We start from the raw sequence: 20,460 nt of genomic DNA, 5'->3' as shown, positions 1-20,460 counted from the left end.
CCTTGCGGGCCGGCCTTGACCGGCTGCCCAGCGCCACGGCCGTGTGCTTCGGGCCTCGCTGGCCCCGCAGCCTGCTCAGTTTCCCCGGGGAAGTTCACACCCACCCCCGGCACCGGGGGTCTCTGCCCCTGCCCCCCGGGACGGCCCGGAGGGTGGCCCGGCACGGCCCAGCCGGCGCCACCGCCCGTCTCCCGGCAATGTGGGCTGCGCCCGCCCACCGGGCATGGCCCTTGCGGCTCGCCCCCCAAAATCACCCGCCACGGCCCCAGCGACTTTGGACGCGCTTCAACTCTGTTTCCTTCTGGACAAGGCTATAACCAATTGCCTATCCTCGTTGCCTCGGTTAGGGAGAACTGTGGCAAAGGGGCAAAGCTACTTTCTTTACAAGTTCAGTTCAGTGTCACGTCTATATTTGTGACATGAAGATTTCTGTAGACTGTGTTTGTGCAGTAGCCAAAGGGCATTCCCCGCTCCCCAGTTCCGGGTCCTGTTCCCCAACACGATTGCTGCTGTACCAGCTGAAGGCTTCCTTCTTGCACTGTAAGCCAAGAAATCCTTTTCAATAGAGCTTGCAAACACCTGGTAAGGAATTGACTCCACAGAGTTCAGGAGAGTCAGAGCAGTACCTGTTACTGAGGGCCTGAGTCCCGTCATACGCCCTTTAGAGCAAAAAATCACATGGGCTCTACGGGAGGGGAACAAGGGGCCTGGGAAGCATCAGTCATCTGAAAGGATTTCCCTCCTGTTGGAGACCAGCAAGTACCAGTCATCCAAAAGGATTTCCCTCCTGTTGGAGACCAGCAAGTACCTTTCTAGTGCCGGAAGGAGAAAAGACTTGGTTGCAGAGCGACTGCTGAGCAGCTCTGTGGAAGCTGGCGGAGAGCTGGAAGGCTGAATCAAAGAATAACGGTGACCAAAGCGCGCAGGAAATCCCGTGGGGTGGCTGTACGGATTTGAACAACCCTCTGCTCTTCAGGCAAACTACAGGCGGTCTTACGGTGTGTGCATTAGGCGCCTTCCTGCTAGGCCTTAATGCAGCCTGGAAGGTGCTGCATTCCAGGAGGGAGCAGCTGTCCTCTCGGAGGAAGGCAGGGGAACCCGGGAGACCTGATGGGCTTTTCTGCCAACCAAGAGGCAATGAGGAAGGAAAGGAGGTATAGAGGGTCCAAGAGAGAACTCGGTGGCAGCGCTTTGTCCTTCTCTTCTTGACTGCCGTGATTGGGAAGACGTGAGGTCTAGACATGGCCAGGACAGGTAGTGCTCTTCAGGGGGATTGCGACGTGAGCTCCGAGGCACTGCCGAGCAACGGAGCTCGAATGGAGCTGGCCCAAGAGCTGTGGTCATGCGCAGCCTCCCTCTGAACCGAGGTGCTTGTTCCCTGGCACCGTTCACCTCTGTCGGCATCTCGCTAACGGAGCTCTGTAATGCCCTGGCGTCGGAAGGCCGAGCGAAATCTCAGAAAGCCTGGTGAGAGGGAAACCCTGAGCACCAGAGTTTGGCTTGGAAGGTGGCTGGTAGAAGAGGATGGCTGAGGACGCTCTAAAAGCAGGAGCTGAAGGAGGCAGCCTGGGAAGCCTCTAGTCACTCTCAGCAGTGTCAGCCAGCTAGTATTGTAGAAGGGCTTCTGGGGTTTCAGGTTTCTGTCTTGGTCCTGAATTGCATTTTGGACCTGGATTTGCCAATACTGGATTTCGCATTCCTTTTTTCCTACTCCGCTTGTGCCTGAGACTCCGTCTGGTTTTTGTCCTGGTGTCGCAGGTGAATTATTCAGAGAAGTCATCGTTGTGGGGTTAACTAAAAGGGCTTTATTAATGGTTAAGCGATGATCAAATGGTAAGTAATCGATGATCGAATGAAAATGAAATGGTCATCAAATGGTGATTAAAGCCATAATTGAATGGTAATTAGAATCATAGCATCATTTAGGTTGGAAAAGACCCCTAAGATCATCGAGTCCAACCGTTAACCCAACACTGCCAAGTCCACCACCAAACCGTGTCCCTAAGCGCCACGTCTACACGTCTTTCAAATACCTCCAGGGATGGTGACTCAACCACTTGCCCGGGCAGCCTGTTCCAAGGCTTGACAACCCTCGGCCCATCGACCCAGCCTGTCCGGATCCCTCTGTAGAGCCTTTCTACCCTCAAACAGATCAACACTCCCACCCACCGCCTCCAAAGCTGCCCCACAGCCACTTGCAGTTCCCTGCCCCACCAAGGAAAGGCTCACACTGACTCTGCAGGGCAGTTTATTGCCATGGAAAAAGGCCACTTCCGCCGGGAGTCCCCAGCTTGCGGTCCCGCTGCTTTTTGTTCCAGAGGCAGCACATCACCAAAGCGCTAAGGAGTTCAGGAGAAAGGTGTTGGGCCACCTGCGCCAGTTAGGTGCCGTCCTGAGGTCCTGTGCTGTGCCCCGGCCACCCACCGCGGCTGAGCGGATGGGATGTGCGAGCCCAGGCCAGGCTCAAAGGTCGCTGCTGTCCCCTGTACCGGGGAGCCCAGAACCGGAGGCAGTACTGCAGATGCAGCCCTCCCGGTGCGGCGCAGAGAGGAAGGCTCACCTTCCCCGACCTGCTGGCAGCGCTCCCCGTGCCGGGGGCAGGAGCCGAGACTTCCCTTGGCCAGGGCTGGAGCCCTGGAGTCGCACTGCCTGAAGGGCACCTTTGGGCCACCAGTGCCACCCTCGACGGCTGCCCCGGGGGACCCGGCATTTGACTCTGCACTTGCTGCAGGAGCAGCCGCAACGGTTACGTGGGTGCCGAGGGCTCGGGCCCCCGCCTCGGCACTTCACACCCACCCCTGCGAGGCGGTGGGCGTCTCAGAGTGGGTGGCAGGCGGCCGAGGGCGTCCCTGCCCGTATTTGGGGCGCACGCAGGCCAGCGGTGCTGATGTCACAGTGGCCACTGTGACCCGCGGGGCCAAGCCAACAAAAAGAAAGGCTGGGCACAGGCCGTGCGTCAGTGCGACCTGGTGAGGTGAGGAGAGAGCAGGGGAAGGACAGGGCTTGCGCGGGGCTGCCGAGGAGGAGGGGGGCCCCACGCCTCGGGGCTCTGGGCCTGTGCTGCAAGCTCACCCGCGTCTCGCTTCTCCCTCACCCGCGTCCTGCTTCTCCCTCAGAGTCAGCAGAGGAGCATTTGGAGGAGACACCCCGGCGCTGCTGGGACAGGGACTCTCCAAGCGCTCACCGTTGACGTGCGCCATGTCAGTTGGCAAGGAGAAGGCCCCCGACTCGATGGAGCAGGGTGAGAGCAAAGTACCCCTCGCGCAGCACAGCAGAGGGGTTGTCGGGCTGGTCAGCGTGGGGCCGAGAGCGGTGGCAGGGGGAGGCAGGAGCTCCCCAACAGCCCCGGGGCAGGGCCCCTCCTTTCCTCAGCAAGCGGGGCCCAGGCCGGGCACTGGGCGCCTGCTGGGACACCCGTGCCTGCCATGCCCCCTTCCTCCCCAAGGCCTCCAGCCCTGCCCATCAGCCAGCTAGGCAGGGACAGAGCAGCCCTTGGGGGCAATCCCTCAGGGACCCTTCCCCCGGCCCCGCAGAGGTGCTCATTCCCGCTGGCATTTGCTCTCTCCCCTCCAGCATGCATGCTGTGTCGCCGGGCAGAGGCTGACCCGGATATCTGCGGGCACAAACTGCAGAAGCAGGGGCTCTGTGTCCATGTGTTTTGCCTGGTGAGTTCCTCCGGGGCTCCCTCCTCCAGCTTTCCGACAGGCAGTCCCTGCCACACTCTCCTCATCAGCTCCTCGTCTTTTCTCGTCTGCAGTTTTTTGCCAACGAGCTTTTTCAGCAACGGGTCAAGGAAGTAGGCCTCATGGGATTTCTCCCCGAGGATATTCGACGTACAGTCGAGCGGGCAGCGCAGAAGGTGAGGACCAGACAAGAACAGGGAGATCTGTGCCAGGAGAGGTTTGCGGGAGCTTAGCCCAGACCCCAAGAAAGAAATCCCAGCCCTTCCAACCAGCTCTGGGGCAGAAGTCTGGCTCCCAGCAGCTCCACAGAGGCTCCAGCACAGGAGCCTCGTCCGCCGGGCGCATCTGCGGGGTGTGACCCAGCAGCGGCCACATCCTGCGCCCTGCCCGGAGGCGTGGGGCTGGCTGGGGAGGCCCTGAGGCTGCCGCTGATGGGGGCTGCTGTGCTCTTTCCAGCACTGCTTCGTCTGTGGCGAGAGCGGGGCCGCCATCACCTGCCGGGAGACGGGCTGCGACCGCAGCTTCCATCTCCCCTGTGCCGTGGAGGGTGGATGCGTCACCCAGTTCCTTTATCAGTACAGGTACCTCCTCTGCCCTCCTCGCCACCACCGGGGAAGGACCCAGCAGGTCTCACCTCGCCCATCCCTTTCCTCTTCCCCCCAGGTCCTTCTGCTGGGAGCACCGCCCGGAGCAGGCAGTGGAGGCGGCTCCGGAGGAGAACACCACCTGCCTCATCTGCCTGGACCTCGTGGGGGACAGAAAGTCCTACGGCACCATGGTGTGCCCGGCGTGCAAACACGCCTGGTTCCACAGGGGCTGCATCCAGGTAGGAGCCGTTGCCTCGCCCCCGGGGCACGGCAGGCGCTCAGCAGCACCGGGGCCTCACTCATGCCCCTTCTGTTTCTCCTGCAGGGACAGGCTGTGCGCGCTGGCATTTCCTGCTTCCAGTGCCCCCTCTGCAGAGACAGGGATGCATTTCTCCCGGAAATGCTCACCGTGGGGATCCGAATCCCCTTCAGGTTGGTGTCCTTCTGCCCGGCTCACAAGACAGGGGGTGCAAGCGCTGTGCCGTGCCAGGGGCTGCCCAGCAGTCCTGGCCCTCCGCTGTCCCGTGAGTCTGGGCTTCAGCTTCACAGGGCAGTCGGAAACAGGGCAGGGGGAGAAGAGCAGGGACGCCCTGCCTCTGCCTTATGCCGGGGCAGCAGGGGCTCATCAGTTCTCCTTTCTCCATCAGACTGCCATCATGGGAGAGCGGGCATGCATACGCAGCACTAGGCGAGAGGCACAGCCGCTGCGATGCCAGTGAGTGCCTTTGTCCAGGAGGCAGGGAGCGGGCAGAGGAAGAGGGGTAAGTTGCCAAAGCTGCACCCCGGGGCTCCGCACGCGATCTCTGTCTCGCCGAGGGCTCGAAGCGGAAGGACTGAGAACAAGAGCTCTGCCGGACAATCCTGTGCTGCGGTCACTTTGTCCTCAGAGCCATGAACCCGTTTGCCTCCCCAGGCCCTGGCAACTGCTCCTGTGCTGCTCCTGCGCTGCCGAGGGCACCCACAGACGCTGCTCCTACTTGAGGAACAGCACGGCCAGCTGGGAGTGCGACAGCTGTGCTGGCCTGGGTACCGGTAAGAGGCAAAGCGCCCGGGTGGCCCTGGGCTGGGGCCAGGGGCCAGGCAAGGCCTGGCAGCGGGTGCCCAGGGTGGGCTTGGCAGAGCCTCTCTGCTCCAGGAGGGCTGGGGGCACCGCTCTGACCTATCCTGCCCCGGGCCTGGGGGCCGTGCCCTTGACCTTCCTGCTTCCCCTTACAGCCTCCAGTGCCAGCTCAGAGCTTGCCGGCCCCAGCACTGCCATCCAGTCAGGATCGGGGCCCGCCCACAGCTCCCCGGCACCGGAGACCAGGAGCCCCAGCACTGGCAGCCAGGTGACATCAGGGCAGCTTCTCGGATCTCCCGCACCGGCGTCCAGCAGCCCTAGCACTGCCAGCCAGGCGGCATCGGGGCTGTCCCACGGCTCCCCAGCGCCAGAGACCAGCAGCCCTAGCACCGGCAGCATGGCGGCATCGGGGCCGTCCCACGGCTCCCTAGAACTGGAAACCAGCAGCCCCAGCACCGGTAGCCAGGCAGCATCGGGGCCATCCCACAGCTCCCCAGTGCTTGAGGGCAGCAGCTGCTCCAGCCCACCTGGGCCCGACCGCATGCGAAATCACTCCCGGTTGCAACGTCGGGCCCCAAATCCCTACAGCCGGCCCAGAAGATGCCGTGAGAGCAGCCGCCTGCCAGCACCAAGTGCTGAGAGCAGCACCCCCAGCCAGGCGGTGCTGGGTCCGTCCCACGGCTCCCCGGCACCGGAGACCAGCAGCCCCAGCACCGCCAGCCAGCTGCCATCAGGGTCCTCCTGCAGCTCTCCAGCACTTCAGGGCAGCCTCCGCTCCACCCGCCCTGGGCCCGAGCGGGCGCGAGACCGCTCCCGCTTGCAACGTCGGGCCCAAAATCCCTACAGCCGGCCCAGAAGACGCCGTGAGAGCAGCCGCGCGCCAGCACCAAGTGCTGAGAGCAGCACCCCCAGCGCGGCAGAGCTGGGGCCGTCCCACGGCTCCCCAGCACCCGGGGCCAGCAGCCCCAGCACTGGCAGCCAGCTGCCATCGGGGGCCTCCTGTGGCTCTCCAGTGCTTGAGAGTGGCAGAAGCTCCAGCCCCCCTGGGCCCGACCGCATGCGAAATCGCTCCCGGTTGCGACGTCGGGCCCCAGATCCCTACAGCCGGCCCGGGCGCCGCCGCGGGACCAGCCGTGCGCCGTCCCCGAGTGCTGGCCCTGATCCCCCTCCACCGGCACAATAAAGTTGGCCGTTAATCTCTGCACTGGCAGATTCCTTGCTCATTTGTCGGCTTCCTCCTCCTCCCGTCCCTTTCTCGAGGGGCAGCGTTAGGGGCTGGGCCCATAGGGTTGTCTTCTCCCCAGGGGTCGGCAGCACCTTCCCCAGACCTCCCTCCTTGCGGGCCGGCCTTGACCGGCTGCCCAGCGCCACGGCCGTGTGCTTCGGGCCTCGCTGGCCCCGCAGCCTGCTCAGTTTCCCCGGGGGAAGTTCACACCCACCCCCGGCACCGGGGGTCTCTGCCCCTGCCCCCCGGGACGGCCCGGAGGGTGGCCCGGCACGGCCCAGCCGGCGCCACCGCCCGTCTCCCGGCAATGTGGGCTGCGCCCGCCCACCGGGCATGGCCCTTGCGGCTCGCCCCCCAAAATCACCCGCCACGGCCCCAGCGACTTTGGACGCGCTTCAACTCTGTTTCCTTCTGGACAAGGCTATAACCAATTGCCTATCCTCGTTGCCTCGGTTAGGGAGAACTGTGGCAAAGGGGCAAAGCTACTTTTCTTTACAAGTTCAGTTCAGTGTCACGTCTATATTTGTGACATGAAGATTTCTGTAGACTGTGTTTGTGCAGTAGCCAAAGGGCATTCCCCGCTCCCCAGTTCCGGGTCCTGTTCCCCAACACGATTGCTGCTGTACCAGCTGAAGGCTTCCTTCTTGCACTGTAAGCCAAGAAATCCTTTTCAATAGAGCTTGCAAACACCTGGTAAGGAATTGACTCCACAGAGTTCAGGAGAGTCAGAGCAGTACCTGTTACTGAGGGCCTGAGTCCCGTCATACGCCCTTTAGAGCAAAAAATCACATGGGCTCTACGGGAGGGGAACAAGGGGCCTGGGAAGCATCAGTCATCTGAAAGGATTTCCCTCCTGTTGGAGACCAGCAAGTACCAGTCATCCAAAAGGATTTCCCTCCTGTTGGAGACCAGCAAGTACCTTTCTAGTGCCGGAAGGAGAAAAGACTTGGTTGCAGAGCGACTGCTGAGCAGCTCTGTGGAAGCTGGCGGAGAGCTGGAAGGCTGAATCAAAGAATAACGGTGACCAAAGCGCGCAGGAAATCCCGTGGGGTGGCTGTACGGATTTGAACAACCCTCTGCTCTTCAGGCAAACTACAGGCGGTCTTACGGTGTGTGCATTAGGCGCCTTCCTGCTAGGCCTTAATGCAGCCTGGAAGGTGCTGCATTCCAGGAGGGAGCAGCTGTCCTCTCGGAGGAAGGCAGGGGAACCCGGGAGACCTGATGGGCTTTTCTGCCAACCAAGAGGCAATGAGGAAGGAAAGGAGGTATAGAGGGTCCAAGAGAGAACTCGGTGGCAGCGCTTTGTCCTTCTCTTCTTGACTGCCGTGATTGGGAAGACGTGAGGTCTAGACATGGCCAGGACAGGTAGTGCTCTTCAGGGGGATTGCGACGTGAGCTCCGAGGCACTGCCGAGCAACGGAGCTCGAATGGAGCTGGCCCAAGAGCTGTGGTCATGCGCAGCCTCCCTCTGAACCGAGGTGCTTGTTCCCTGGCACCGTTCACCTCTGTCGGCATCTCGCTAACGGAGCTCTGTAATGCCCTGGCGTCGGAAGGCCGAGCGAAATCTCAGAAAGCCTGGTGAGAGGGAAACCCTGAGCACCAGAGTTTGGCTTGGAAGGTGGCTGGTAGAAGAGGATGGCTGAGGACGCTCTAAAAGCAGGAGCTGAAGGAGGCAGCCTGGGAAGCCTCTAGTCACTCTCAGCAGTGTCAGCCAGCTAGTATTGTAGAAGGGCTTCTGGGGGTTTCAGGTTTCTGTCTTGGTCCTGAATTGCATTTTGGACCTGGATTTGCCAATACTGGATTTCGCATTCCTTTTTTCCTACTCCGCTTGTGCCTGAGACTCCGTCTGGTTTTTGTCCTGGTGTCGCAGGTGAATTATTCAGAGAAGTCATCGTTGTGGGGTTAACTAAAAGGGCTTTATTAATGGTTAAGCGATGATCAAATGGTAAGTAATCGATGATCGAATGAAAATGAAATGGTCATCAAATGGTGATTAAAGCCATAATTGAATGGTAATTAGAATCATAGCATCATTTAGGTTGGAAAAGACCCCTAAGATCATCGAGTCCAACCGTTAACCCAACACTGCCAAGTCCACCACCAAACCGTGTCCCTAAGCGCCACGTCTACACGTCTTTCAAATACCTCCAGGGATGGTGACTCAACCACTTGCCCGGGCAGCCTGTTCCAAGGCTTGACAACCCTCGGCCCATCGACCCAGCCTGTCCGGATCCCTCTGTAGAGCCTTTCTACCCTCAAACAGATCAACACTCCCACCCACCGCCTCCAAAGCTGCCCCACAGCCACTTGCAGTTTCCTGCCCCACCAAGGAAAGGCTCACACTGACTCTGCAGGGCAGTTTATTGCCATGGAAAAAGGCCACTTCCGCCGGGAGTCCCCAGCTTGCGGTCCCGCTGCTTTTTGTTCCAGAGGCAGCACATCACCAAAGCGCTAAGGAGTTCAGGAGAAAGGTGTTGGGCCACCTGCGCCAGTTAGGTGCCGTCCTGAGGTCCTGTGCTGTGCCCCGGCCACCCACCGCGGCTGAGCGGATGGGATGTGCGAGCCCAGGCCAGGCTCAAAGGTCGCTGCTGTCCCCTGTACCGGGGAGCCCAGAACCGGAGGCAGTACTGCAGATGCAGCCCTCCCGGTGCGGCGCAGAGAGGAAGGCTCACCTTCCCCGACCTGCTGGCAGCGCTCCCCGTGCCGGGGGCAGGAGCCGAGACTTCCCTTGGCCAGGGCTGGAGCCCTGGAGTCGCACTGCCTGAAGGGCACCTTTGGGCCACCAGTGCCACCCTCGACGGCTGCCCCGGGGGACCCGGCATTTGACTCTGCACTTGCTGCAGGAGCAGCCGCAACGGTTACGTGGGTGCCGAGGGCTCGGGCCCCCGCCTCGGCACTTCACACCCACCCCTGCGAGGCGGTGGGCGTCTCAGAGTGGGTGGCAGGCGGCCGAGGGCGTCCCTGCCCGTATTTGGGGCGCACGCAGGCCAGCGGTGCTGATGTCACAGTGGCCACTGTGACCCGCGGGGCCAAGCCAACAAAAAGAAAGGCTGGGCACAGGCCGTGCGTCAGTGCGACCTGGTGAGGTGAGGAGAGAGCAGGGGAAGGACAGGGCTTGCGCGGGGCTGCCGAGGAGGAGGGGGGCCCCACGCCTCGGGGCTCTGGGCCTGTGCTGCAAGCTCACCCGCGTCTCGCTTCTCCCTCACCCGCGTCCTGCTTCTCCCTCAGAGTCAGCAGAGGAGCATTTGGAGGAGACACCCCGGCGCTGCTGGGACAGGGACTCTCCAAGCGCTCACCGTTGACGTGCGCCATGTCAGTTGGCAAGGAGAAGGCCCCCGACTCGATGGAGCAGGGTGAGAGCAAAGTACCCCTCGCGCAGCACAGCAGAGGGGTTGTCGGGCTGGTCAGCGTGGGGCCGAGAGCGGTGGCAGGGGGAGGCAGGAGCTCCCCAACAGCCCCGGGGCAGGGCCCCTCCTTTCCTCAGCAAGCGGGGCCCAGGCCGGGCACTGGGCGCCTGCTGGGACACCCGTGCCTGCCATGCCCCCTTCCTCCCCAAGGCCTCCAGCCCTGCCCATCAGCCAGCTAGGCAGGGACAGAGCAGCCCTTGGGGGCAATCCCTCAGGGACCCTTCCCCCGGCCCCGCAGAGGTGCTCATTCCCGCTGGCATTTGCTCTCTCCCCTCCAGCATGCATGCTGTGTCGCCGGGCAGAGGCTGACCCGGATATCTGCGGGCACAAACTGCAGAAGCAGGGGCTCTGTGTCCATGTGTTTTGCCTGGTGAGTTCCTCCGGGGCTCCCTCCTCCAGCTTTCCGACAGGCAGTCCCTGCCACACTCTCCTCATCAGCTCCTCGTCTTTTCTCGTCTGCAGTTTTTTGCCAACGAGCTTTTTCAGCAACGGGTCAAGGAAGTAGGCCTCATGGGATTTCTCCCCGAGGATATTCGACGTACAGTCGAGCGGGCAGCGCAGAAGGTGAGGACCAGACAAGAACAGGGAGATCTGTGCCAGGAGAGGTTTGCGGGAGCTTAGCCCAGACCCCAAGAAAGAAATCCCAGCCCTTCCAACCAGCTCTGGGGCAGAAGTCTGGCTCCCAGCAGCTCCACAGAGGCTCCAGCCGGGCGCATCTGCGGGGTGTGACCCAGCAGCGGCCACATCCTGCGCCCTGCCCGGAGGCGTGGGGCTGGCTGGGGAGGCCCTGAGGCTGCCGCTGATGGGGGCTGCTGTGCTCTTTCCAGCACTGCTTCGTCTGTGGCGAGAGCGGGGCCGCCATCACCTGCCGGGAGACGGGCTGCGACCGCAGCTTCCATCTCCCCTGTGCCGTGGAGGGTGGATGCGTCACCCAGTTCCTTTATCAGTACAGGTACCTCCTCTGCCCTCCTCGCCACCACCGGGGAAGGACCCAGCAGGTCTCACCTCGCCCATCCCTTTCCTCTTCCCCCCAGGTCCTTCTGCTGGGAGCACCGCCCGGAGCAGGCAGTGGAGGCGGCTCCGGAGGAGAACACCACCTGCCTCATCTGCCTGGACCTCGTGGGGGACAGAAAGTCCTACGGCACCATGGTGTGCCCGGCGTGCAAACACGCCTGGTTCCACAGGGGCTGCATCCAGGTAGGAGCCGTTGCCTCGCCCCCGGGGCACGGCAGGCGCTCAGCAGCACCGGGGCCTCACTCATGCCCCTTCTGTTTCTCCTGCAGGGACAGGCTGTGCGCGCTGGCATTTCCTGCTTCCAGTGCCCCCTCTGCAGAGACAGGGATGCATTTCTCCCGGAAATGCTCACCGTGGGGATCCGAATCCCCTTCAGGTTGGTGTCCTTCTGCCCGGCTCACAAGACAGGGGGGTGCAAGCGCTGTGCCGTGCCAGGGGCTGCCCAGCAGTCCTGGCCCTCCGCTGTCCCGTGAGTCTGGGCTTCAGCTTCACAGGGCAGTCGGAAACAGGGCAGGGGGAGAAGAGCAGGGACGCCCTGCCTCTGCCTTATGCCGGGGCAGCAGGGGCTCATCAGTTCTCCTTTCTCCATCAGACTGCCATCATGGGAGAGCGGGCATGCATACGCAGCACTAGGCGAGAGGCACAGCCGCTGCGATGCCAGTGAGTGCCTTTGTCCAGGAGGCAGGGAGCGGGCAGAGGAAGAGGGGTAAGTTGCCAAAGCTGCACCCCGGGGCTCCGCACGCGATCTCTGTCTCGCCGAGGGCTCGAAGCGGAAGGACTGAGAACAAGAGCTCTGCCGGACAATCCTGTGCTGCGGTCACTTTGTCCTCAGAGCCATGAACCCGTTTGCCTCCCCAGGCCCTGGCAACTGCTCCTGTGCTGCTCCTGCGCTGCCGAGGGCACCCACAGACGCTGCTCCTACTTGAGGAACAGCACGGCCAGCTGGGAGTGCGACAGCTGTGCTGGCCTGGGTACCGGTAAGAGGCAAAGCGCCCGGGTGGCCCTGGGCTGGGGCCAGGGGCCAGGCAAGGCCTGGCAGCGGGTGCCCAGGGTGGGCTTGGCAGAGCCTCTCTGCTCCAGGAGGGCTGGGGGCACCGCTCTGACCTATCCTGCCCCGGGCCTGGGGGCCGTGCCCTTGACCTTCCTGCTTCCCCTTACAGCCTCCAGTGCCAGCTCAGAGCTTGCCGGCCCCAGCACTGCCATCCAGTCAGGATCGGGGCCCGCCCACAGCTCCCCGGCACCGGAGACCAGGAGCCCCAGCACTGGCAGCCAGGTGACATCAGGGCAGCTTCTCGGATCTCCCGCACCGGCGTCCAGCAGCCCTAGCACTGCCAGCCAGGCGGCATCGGGGCTGTCCCACGGCTCCCCAGCGCCAGAGACCAGCAGCCCTAGCACCGGCAGCATGGCGGCATCGGGGCCGTCCCACGGCTCCCTAGAACTGGAAACCAGCAGCCCCAGCACCGGTAGCCAGGCAGCATCGGGGCCATCCCACAGCTCCCCAGTGCTTGAGGGCAGCAGCTGCTCCAGCCCACCTGGGCCCGACCGCATGCGAAATCACTCCCGGTTGCAACGTCGGGCCCCAAATCCCTACAGCCGGCCCAGAAGATGCCGTGAGAGCAGCCGCCTGCCAGCACCAAGTGCTGAGAGCAGCACCCCCAGCCAGGCGGTGCTGGGTCCGTCCCACGGCTCCCCGGCACCGGAGACCAGCAGCCCCAGCACCGCCAGCCAGCTGCCATCAGGGTCCTCCTGCAGCTCTCCAGCACTTCAGGGCAGCCTCCGCTCCACCGGCCCTGGGCCCGAGCGGGCGCGAGACCGCTCCCGCTTGCAACGTCGGGCCCAAAATCCCTACAGCCGGCCCAGAAGACGCCGTGAGAGCAGCCGCGCGCCAGCACCAAGTGCTGAGAGCAGCACCCCCAGCGCGGCAGAGCTGGGGCCGTCCCACGGCTCCCCAGCACCCGGGGCCAGCAGCCCCAGCACTGGCAGCCAGCTGCCATCGGGGGCCTCCTGTGGCTCTCCAGTGCTTGAGAGTGGCAGAAGCTCCAGCCCCCCTGGGCCCGACCGCATGCGAAATCGCTCCCGGTTGCGACGTCGGGCCCCAGATCCCTACAGCCGGCCCGGGCGCCGCCGCGGGACCAGCCGTGCGCCGTCCCCGAGTGCTGGCCCTGATCCCCCTCCACCGGCACAATAAAGTTGGCCGTTAATCTCTGCACTGGCAGATTCCTTGCTCATTTGTCGGCTTCCTCCTCCTCCCGTCCCTTTCTCGAGGGGCAGCGTTAGGGGCTGGGCCCATAGGGTTGTCTTCTCCCCAGGGGTCGGCAGCACCTTCCCCAGACCTCCCTCCTTGCGGGCCGGCCTTGACCGGCTGCCCAGCGCCACGGCCGTGTGCTTCGGGCCTCGCTGGCCCCGCAGCCTGCTCAGTTTCCCCGGGGGAAGTTCACACCCACCCCCGGCACCGGGGGTCTCTGCCCCTGCCCCCCGGGACGGCCCGGAGGGTGGCCCGGCACGGCCCAGCCGGCGCCACCGCCCGTCTCCCGGCAATGTGGGCTGCGCCCGCCCACCGGGCATGGCCCTTGCGGCTCGCCCCCCAAAATCACCCGCCACGGCCCCAGCGACTTTGGACGCGCTTCAACTCTGTTTCCTTCTGGACAAGGCTATAACCAATTGCCTATCCTCGTTGCCTCGGTTAGGGAGAACTGTGGCAAAGGGGCAAAGCTACTTTTCTTTACAAGTTCAGTTCAGTGTCACGTCTATATTTGTGACATGAAGATTTCTGTAGACTGTGTTTGTGCAGTAGCCAAAGGGCATTCCCCGCTCCCCAGTTCCGGGTCCTGTTCCCCAACACGATTGCTGCTGTACCAGCTGAAGGCTTCCTTCTTGCACTGTAAGCCAAGAAATCCTTTTCAATAGAGCTTGCAAACACCTGGTAAGGAATTGACTCCACAGAGTTCAGGAGAGTCAGAGCAGTACCTGTTACTGAGGGCCTGAGTCCCGTCATACGCCCTTTAGAGCAAAAAATCACATGGGCTCTACGGGAGGGGAACAAGGGGCCTGGGAAGCATCAGTCATCTGAAAGGATTTCCCTCCTGTTGGAGACCAGCAAGTACCAGTCATCCAAAAGGATTTCCCTCCTGTTGGAGACCAGCAAGTACCTTTCTAGTGCCGGAAGGAGAAAAGACTTGGTTGCAGAGCGACTGCTGAGCAGCTCTGTGGAAGCTGGCGGAGAGCTGGAAGGCTGAATCAAAGAATAACGGTGACCAAAGCGCGCAGGAAATCCCGTGGGGTGGCTGTACGGATTTGAACAACCCTCTGCTCTTCAGGCAAACTACAGGCGGTCTTACGGTGTGTGCATTAGGCGCCTTCCTGCTAGGCCTTAATGCAGCCTGGAAGGTGCTGCATTCCAGGAGGGAGCAGCTGTCCTCTCGGAGGAAGGCAGGGGAACCCGGGAGACCTGATGGGCTTTTCTGCCAACCAAGAGGCAATGAGGAAGGAAAGGAGGTATAGAGGGTCCAAGAGAGAACTCGGTGGCAGCGCTTTGTCCTTCTCTTCTTGACTGCCGTGATTGGGAAGACGTGAGGTCTAGACATGGCCAGGACAGGTAGTGCTCTTCAGGGGGATTGCGACGTGAGCTCCGAGGCACTGCCGAGCAACGGAGCTCGAATGGAGCTGGCCCAAGAGCTGTGGTCATGCGCAGCCTCCCTCTGAACCGAGGTGCTTGTTCCCTGGCACCGTTCACCTCTGTCGGCATCTCGCTAACGGAGCTCTGTAATGCCCTGGCGTCGGAAGGCCGAGCGAAATCTCAGAAAGCCTGGTGAGAGGGAAACCCTGAGCACCAGAGTTTGGCTTGGAAGGTGGCTGGTAGAAGAGGATGGCTGAGGACGCTCTAAAAGCAGGAGCTGAAGGAGGCAGCCTGGGAAGCCTCTAGTCACTCTCAGCAGTGTCAGCCAGCTAGTATTGTAGAAGGGCTTCTGGGGGTTTCAGGTTTCTGTCTTGGTCCTGAATTGCATTTTGGACCTGGATTCGCCAATACTGGATTTCGCATTCCTTTTTTCCTACTCCGCTTGTGCCTGAGACTCCGTCTGGTTTTTGTCCTGGTGTCGCAGGTGAATTATTCAGAGAAGTCATCGTTGTGGGGTTAACTAAAAGGGCTTTATTAATGGTTAAGCGATGATCAAATGGTAAGTAATCGATGATCGAATGAAAATGAAATGGTCATCAAATGGTGATTAAAGCCATAATTGAATGGTAATTAGAATCATAGCATCATTTAGGTTGGAAAAGACCCCTAAGATCATCGAGTCCAACCGTTAACCCAACACTGCCAAGTCCACCACCAAACCGTGTCCCTAAGCGCCACGTCTACACGTCTTTCAAATACCTCCAGGGATGGTGACTCAACCACTTGCCCGGGCAGCCTGTTCCAAGGCTTGACAACCCTCGGCCCATCGACCCAGCCTGTCCGGATCCCTCTGTAGAGCCTTTCTACCCTCAAACAGATCAACACTCCCACCCACCGCCTCCAAAGCTGCCCCACAGCCACTTGCAGTTCCCTGCCCCACCAAGGAAAGGCTCACACTGACTCTGCAGGGCAGTTTATTGCCATGGAAAAAGGCCACTTCCGCCGGGAGTCCCCAGCTTGCGGTCCCGCTGCTTTTTGTTCCAGAGGCAGCACATCACCAAAGCGCTAAGGAGTTCAGGAGAAAGGTGTTGGGCCACCTGCGCCAGTTAGGTGCCGTCCTGAGGTCCTGTGCTGTGCCCCGGCCACCCACCGCGGCTGAGCGGATGGGATGTGCGAGCCCAGGCCAGGCTCAAAGGTCGCTGCTGTCCCCTGTACCGGGGAGCCCAGAACCGGAGGCAGTACTGCAGATGCAGCCCTCCCGGTGCGGCGCAGAGAGGAAGGCTCACCTTCCCCGACCTGCTGGCAGCGCTCCCCGTGCCGGGGGCAGGAGCCGAGACTTCCCTTGGCCAGGGCTGGAGCCCTGGAGTCGCACTGCCTGAAGGGCACCTTTGGGCCACCAGTGCCACCCTCGACGGCTGCCCCGGGGGACCCGGCATTTGACTCTGCACTTGCTGCAGGAGCAGCCGCAACGGTTACGTGGGTGCCGAGGGCTCGGGCCCCCGCCTCGGCACTTCACACCCACCCCTGCGAGGCGGTGGGCGTCTCAGAGTGGGTGGCAGGCGGCCGAGGGCGTCCCTGCCCGTATTTGGGGCGCACGCAGGCCAGCGGTGCTGATGTCACAGTGGCCACTGTGACCCGCGGGGCCAAGCCAACAAAAAGAAAGGCTGGGCACAGGCCGTGCGTCAGTGCGACCTGGTGAGGTGAGGAGAGAGCAGGGGAAGGACAGGGCTTGCGCGGGGCTGCCGAGGAGGAGGGGGGCCCCACGCCTCGGGGCTCTGGGCCTGTGCTGCAAGCTCACCCGCGTCTCGCTTCTCCCTCACCCGCGTCCTGCTTCTCCCTCAGAGTCAGCAGAGGAGCATTTGGAGGAGACACCCCGGCGCTGCTGGGACAGGGACTCTCCAAGCGCTCACCGTTGACGTGCGCCATGTCAGTTGGCAAGGAGAAGGCCCCCGACTCGATGGAGCAGGGTGAGAGCAAAGTACCCCTCGCGCAGCACAGCAGAGGGGTTGTCGGGCTGGTCAGCGTGGGGCCGAGAGCGGTGGCAGGGGGAGGCAGGAGCTCCCCAACAGCCCCGGGGCAGGGCCCCTCCTTTCCTCAGCAAGCGGGGCCCAGGCCGGGCACTGGGCGCCTGCTGGGACACCCGTGCCTGCCATGCCCCCTTCCTCCCCAAGGCCTCCAGCCCTGCCCATCAGCCAGCTAGGCAGGGACAGAGCAGCCCTTGGGGGCAATCCCTCAGGGACCCTTCCCCCGGCCCCGCAGAGGTGCTCATTCCCGCTGGCATTTGCTCTCTCCCCTCCAGCATGCATGCTGTGTCGCCGGGCAGAGGCTGACCCGGATATCTGCGGGCACAAACTGCAGAAGCAGGGGCTCTGTGTCCATGTGTTTTGCCTGGTGAGTTCCTCCGGGGCTCCCTCCTCCAGCTTTCCGACAGGCAGTCCCTGCCACACTCTCCTCATCAGCTCCTCGTCTCTTCTCGTCTGCAGTTTTTTGCCAACGAGCTTTTTCAGCAACGGGTCAAGGAAGTAGGCCTCATGGGATTTCTCCCCGAGGATATTCGACGTACAGTCGAGCGGGCAGCGCAGAAGGTGAGGACCAGACAAGAACAGGGAGATCTGTGCCAGGAGAGGTTTGCGGGAGCTTAGCCCAGACCCCAAGAAAGAAATCCCAGCCCTTCCAACCAGCTCTGGGGCAGAAGTCTGGCTCCCAGCAGCTCCACAGAGGCTCCAGCACAGGAGCCTCGTCCGCCGGGCGCATCTGCGGGGTGTGACCCAGCAGCGGCCACATCCTGCGCCCTGCCCGGAGGCGTGGGGCTGGCTGGGGAGGCCCTGAGGCTGCCGCTGATGGGGGCTGCTGTGCTCTTTCCAGCACTGCTTCGTCTGTGGCGAGAGCGGGGCCGCCATCACCTGCCGGGAGACGGGCTGCGACCGCAGCTTCCATCTCCCCTGTGCCGTGGAGGGTGGATGCGTCACCCAGTTCCTTTATCAGTACAGGTACCTCCTCTGCCCTCCTCGCCACCACCGGGGAAGGACCCAGCAGGTCTCACCTCGCCCATCCCTTTCCTCTTCCCCCCAGGTCCTTCTGCTGGGAGCACCGCCCGGAGCAGGCAGTGGAGGCGGCTCCGGAGGAGAACACCACCTGCCTCATCTGCCTGGACCTCGTGGGGGACAGAAAGTCCTACGGCACCATGGTGTGCCCGGCGTGCAAACACGCCTGGTTCCACAGGGGCTGCATCCAGGTAGGAGCCGTTGCCTCGCCCCCGGGGCACGGCAGGCGCTCAGCAGCACCGGGGCCTCACTCATGCCCCTTCTGTTTCTCCTGCAGGGACAGGCTGTGCGCGCTGGCATTTCCTGCTTCCAGTGCCCCCTCTGCAGAGACAGGGATGCATTTCTCCCGGAAATGCTCACCGTGGGGATCCGAATCCCCTTCAGGTTGGTGTCCTTCTGCCCGGCTCACAAGACAGGGGGGTGCAAGCGCTGTGCCGTGCCAGGGGCTGCCCAGCAGTCCTGGCCCTCCGCTGTCCCGTGAGTCTGGGCTTCAGCTTCACAGGGCAGTCGGAAACAGGGCAGGGGGAGAAGAGCAGGGACGCCCTGCCTCTGCCTTATGCCGGGGCAGCAGGGGCTCATCAGTTCTCCTTTCTCCATCAGACTGCCATCATGGGAGAGCGGGCATGCATACGCAGCACTAGGCGAGAGGCACAGCCGCTGCGATGCCAGTGAGTGCCTTTGTCCAGGAGGCAGGGAGCGGGCAGAGGAAGAGGGGTAAGTTGCCAAAGCTGCACCCCGGGGCTCCGCACGCGATCTCTGTCTCGCCGAGGGCTCGAAGCGGAAGGACTGAGAACAAGAGCTCTGCCGGACAATCCTGTGCTGCGGTCACTTTGTCCTCAGAGCCATGAACCCGTTTGCCTCCCCAGGCCCTGGCAACTGCTCCTGTGCTGCTCCTGCGCTGCCGAGGGCACCCACAGACGCTGCTCCTACTTGAGGAACAGCACGGCCAGCTGGGAGTGCGACAGCTGTGCTGGCCTGGGTACCGGTAAGAGGCAAAGCGCCCGGGTGGCCCTGGGCTGGGGCCAGGGGCCAGGCAAGGCCTGGCAGCGGGTGCCCAGGGTGGGCTTGGCAGAGCCTCTCTGCTCCAGGAGGGCTGGGGGCACCGCTCTGACCTATCCTGCCCCGGGCCTGGGGGCCGTGCCCTTGACCTTCCTGCTTCCCCTTACAGCCTCCAGTGCCAGCTCAGAGCTTGCCGGCCCCAGCACTGCCATCCAGTCAGGATCGGGGCCCGCCCACAGCTCCCCGGCACCGGAGACCAGGAGCCCCAGCACTGGCAGCCAGGTGACATCAGGGCAGCTTCTCGGATCTCCCGCACCGGCGTCCAGCAGCCCTAGCACTGCCAGCCAGGCGGCATCGGGGCTGTCCCACGGCTCCCCAGCGCCAGAGACCAGCAGCCCTAGCACCGGCAGCATGGCGGCATCGGGGCCGTCCCACGGCTCCCTGGAACTGGAAACCAGCAGCCCCAGCACCGGTAGCCAGGCAGCATCGGGGCCATCCCACAGCTCCCCAGTGCTTGAGGGCAGCAGCTGCTCCAGCCCACCTGGGCCCGACCGCATGCGAAATCACTCCCGGTTGCAACGTCGGGCCCCAAATCCCTACAGCCGGCCCAGAAGATGCCGTGAGAGCAGCCGCCTGCCAGCACCAAGTGCTGAGAGCAGCACCCCCAGCCAGGCGGTGCTGGGTCCGTCCCACGGCTCCCCGGCACCGGAGACCAGCAGCCCCAGCACCGCCAGCCAGCTGCCATCAGGGTCCTCCTGCAGCTCTCCAGCACTTCAGGGCAGCCTCCGCTCCACCCGCCCTGGGCCCGAGCGGGCGCGAGACCGCTCCCGCTTGCAACGTCGGGCCCAAAATCCCTACAGCCGGCCCAGAAGACGCCGTGAGAGCAGCCGCGCGCCAGCACCAAGTGCTGAGAGCAGCACCCCCAGCGCGGCAGAGCTGGGGCCGTCCCACGGCTCCCCAGCACCCGGGGCCAGCAGCCCCAGCACTGGCAGCCAGCTGCCATCGGGGGCCTCCTGTGGCTCTCCAGTGCTTGAGAGCGGCAGAAGCTCCAGCCCCCCTGGGCCCGACCGCATGCGAAATCGCTCCCGGTTGCGACGTCGGGCCCCAGATCCCTACAGCCGGCCCGGGCGCCGCCGCGGGACCAGCCGTGCGCCGTCCCCGAGTGCTGGCCCTGATCCCCCTCCACCGGCACAATAAAGTTGGCCGTTAATCTCTGCACTGGCAGATTCCTTGCTCATTTGTCGGCTTCCTCCTCCTCCCGTCCCTTTCTCGAGGGGCAGCGTTAGGGGCTGGGCCCATAGGGTTGTCTTCTCCCCAGGGGTCGGCAGCACCTTCCCCAGACCTCCCTCCTTGCGGGCCGGCCTTGACCGGCTGCCCAGCGCCACGGCCGTGTGCTTCGGGCCTCGCTGGCCCCGCAGCCTGCTCAGTTTCCCCGGGGGAAGTTCACACCCACCCCCGGCACCGGGGGTCTCTGCCCCTGCCCCCCGGGACGGCCCGGAGGGTGGCCCGGCACGGCCCAGCCGGCGCCACCGCCCGTCTCCCGGCAATGTGGGCTGCGCCCGCCCACCGGGCATGGCCCTTGCGGCTCGCCCCCCAAAATCACCCGCCACGGCCCCAGCGACTTTGGACGCGCTTCAACTCTGTTTCCTTCTGGACAAGGCTATAACCAATTGCCTATCCTCGTTGCCTCGGTTAGGGAGAACTGTGGCAAAGGGGCAAAGCTACTTTTCTTTACAAGTTCAGTTCAGTGTCACGTCTATATTTGTGACATGAAGATTTCTGTAGACTGTGTTTGTGCAGTAGCCAAAGGGCATTCCCCGCTCCC

At 63.1% G+C, this 20,460-nt stretch overlaps 3 protein-coding genes across 3 annotated transcripts; all 3 read left to right on the top strand.

Moving 5' to 3' along the window:
- The first annotated feature begins 3,198 nt into the window (after nt 1-3,198).
- LOC127021705 (PHD finger protein 7-like) lies at nt 3,199-6,513 on the top strand. Its single transcript, XM_050904902.1, has 11 exons — nt 3,199-3,241; nt 3,574-3,665; nt 3,758-3,859; nt 4,140-4,264; nt 4,347-4,509; nt 4,596-4,702; nt 4,918-5,031; nt 5,184-5,302; nt 5,486-5,523; nt 5,580-5,598; nt 6,065-6,513. The coding sequence occupies exons 1-11, from the start codon at nt 3,199-3,201 to the stop codon at nt 6,511-6,513; spliced, it is 1,371 nt and encodes a 456-aa protein (XP_050760859.1).
- A 3,352-nt stretch (nt 6,514-9,865) lies between these two features.
- LOC127021704 (PHD finger protein 7-like) lies at nt 9,866-13,164 on the top strand. The gene is made up of 11 exons (XM_050904901.1): nt 9,866-9,908; nt 10,241-10,332; nt 10,425-10,526; nt 10,790-10,914; nt 10,997-11,159; nt 11,246-11,352; nt 11,569-11,682; nt 11,835-11,953; nt 12,137-12,174; nt 12,231-12,249; nt 12,716-13,164. Exons 1-11 carry the CDS (start codon nt 9,866-9,868, stop codon nt 13,162-13,164), a joined length of 1,371 nt encoding a protein of 456 aa, XP_050760858.1.
- Nucleotides 13,165-16,516: 3,352 nt separating this feature from the next.
- Nucleotides 16,517-19,832, top strand: LOC127021703 (PHD finger protein 7-like). Its single transcript, XM_050904900.1, has 11 exons — nt 16,517-16,559; nt 16,892-16,983; nt 17,076-17,177; nt 17,458-17,582; nt 17,665-17,827; nt 17,914-18,020; nt 18,237-18,350; nt 18,503-18,621; nt 18,805-18,842; nt 18,899-18,917; nt 19,384-19,832. Exons 1-11 carry the CDS (start codon nt 16,517-16,519, stop codon nt 19,830-19,832), a joined length of 1,371 nt encoding a protein of 456 aa, XP_050760857.1.
- Nucleotides 19,833-20,460: the final 628 nt, after the last annotated feature.

The sequence above is a fragment of the Gymnogyps californianus genome, chromosome 13, assembly GCF_018139145.2.
Source record: "Gymnogyps californianus isolate 813 chromosome 13, ASM1813914v2, whole genome shotgun sequence".
In the NCBI taxonomy this organism is placed as follows: domain Eukaryota; kingdom Metazoa; phylum Chordata; class Aves; order Accipitriformes; family Cathartidae; genus Gymnogyps; species Gymnogyps californianus.
Note: the sequence above shows the minus strand (reverse complement) of the source record. Positions and strands in the feature narration are given on the sequence as shown.

Bases quoted from the DNA above. Each gene is read 5' to 3' on its own strand.
- LOC127021705 (XM_050904902.1), top strand. From the start codon at position 3,199: ATGTCAGTTGGCAAGGAGAAGGCCCCCGACTCGATGGAGCAGG. The intron at 4,265-4,346 runs GTACCTCCTCTG...TCTTCCCCCCAG, and splicing joins CAGTTCCTTTATCAGTACAG to GTCCTTCTGCTGGGAGCACC. The intron at 5,303-5,485 runs GTAAGAGGCAAA...TTCCCCTTACAG, and splicing joins CTGTGCTGGCCTGGGTACCG to CCTCCAGTGCCAGCTCAGAG.
- LOC127021704 (XM_050904901.1), top strand. From the start codon at position 9,866: ATGTCAGTTGGCAAGGAGAAGGCCCCCGACTCGATGGAGCAGG. The intron at 11,160-11,245 runs GTAGGAGCCGTT...TTTCTCCTGCAG, and splicing joins TCCACAGGGGCTGCATCCAG to GGACAGGCTGTGCGCGCTGG. The intron at 11,954-12,136 runs GTAAGAGGCAAA...TTCCCCTTACAG, and splicing joins CTGTGCTGGCCTGGGTACCG to CCTCCAGTGCCAGCTCAGAG.
- LOC127021703 (XM_050904900.1), top strand. From the start codon at position 16,517: ATGTCAGTTGGCAAGGAGAAGGCCCCCGACTCGATGGAGCAGG. The intron at 16,984-17,075 runs GTGAGTTCCTCC...TCTCGTCTGCAG, and splicing joins GTGTCCATGTGTTTTGCCTG to TTTTTTGCCAACGAGCTTTT. The intron at 18,351-18,502 runs GTAAGTTGCCAA...TTGCCTCCCCAG, and splicing joins GAGCGGGCAGAGGAAGAGGG to GCCCTGGCAACTGCTCCTGT.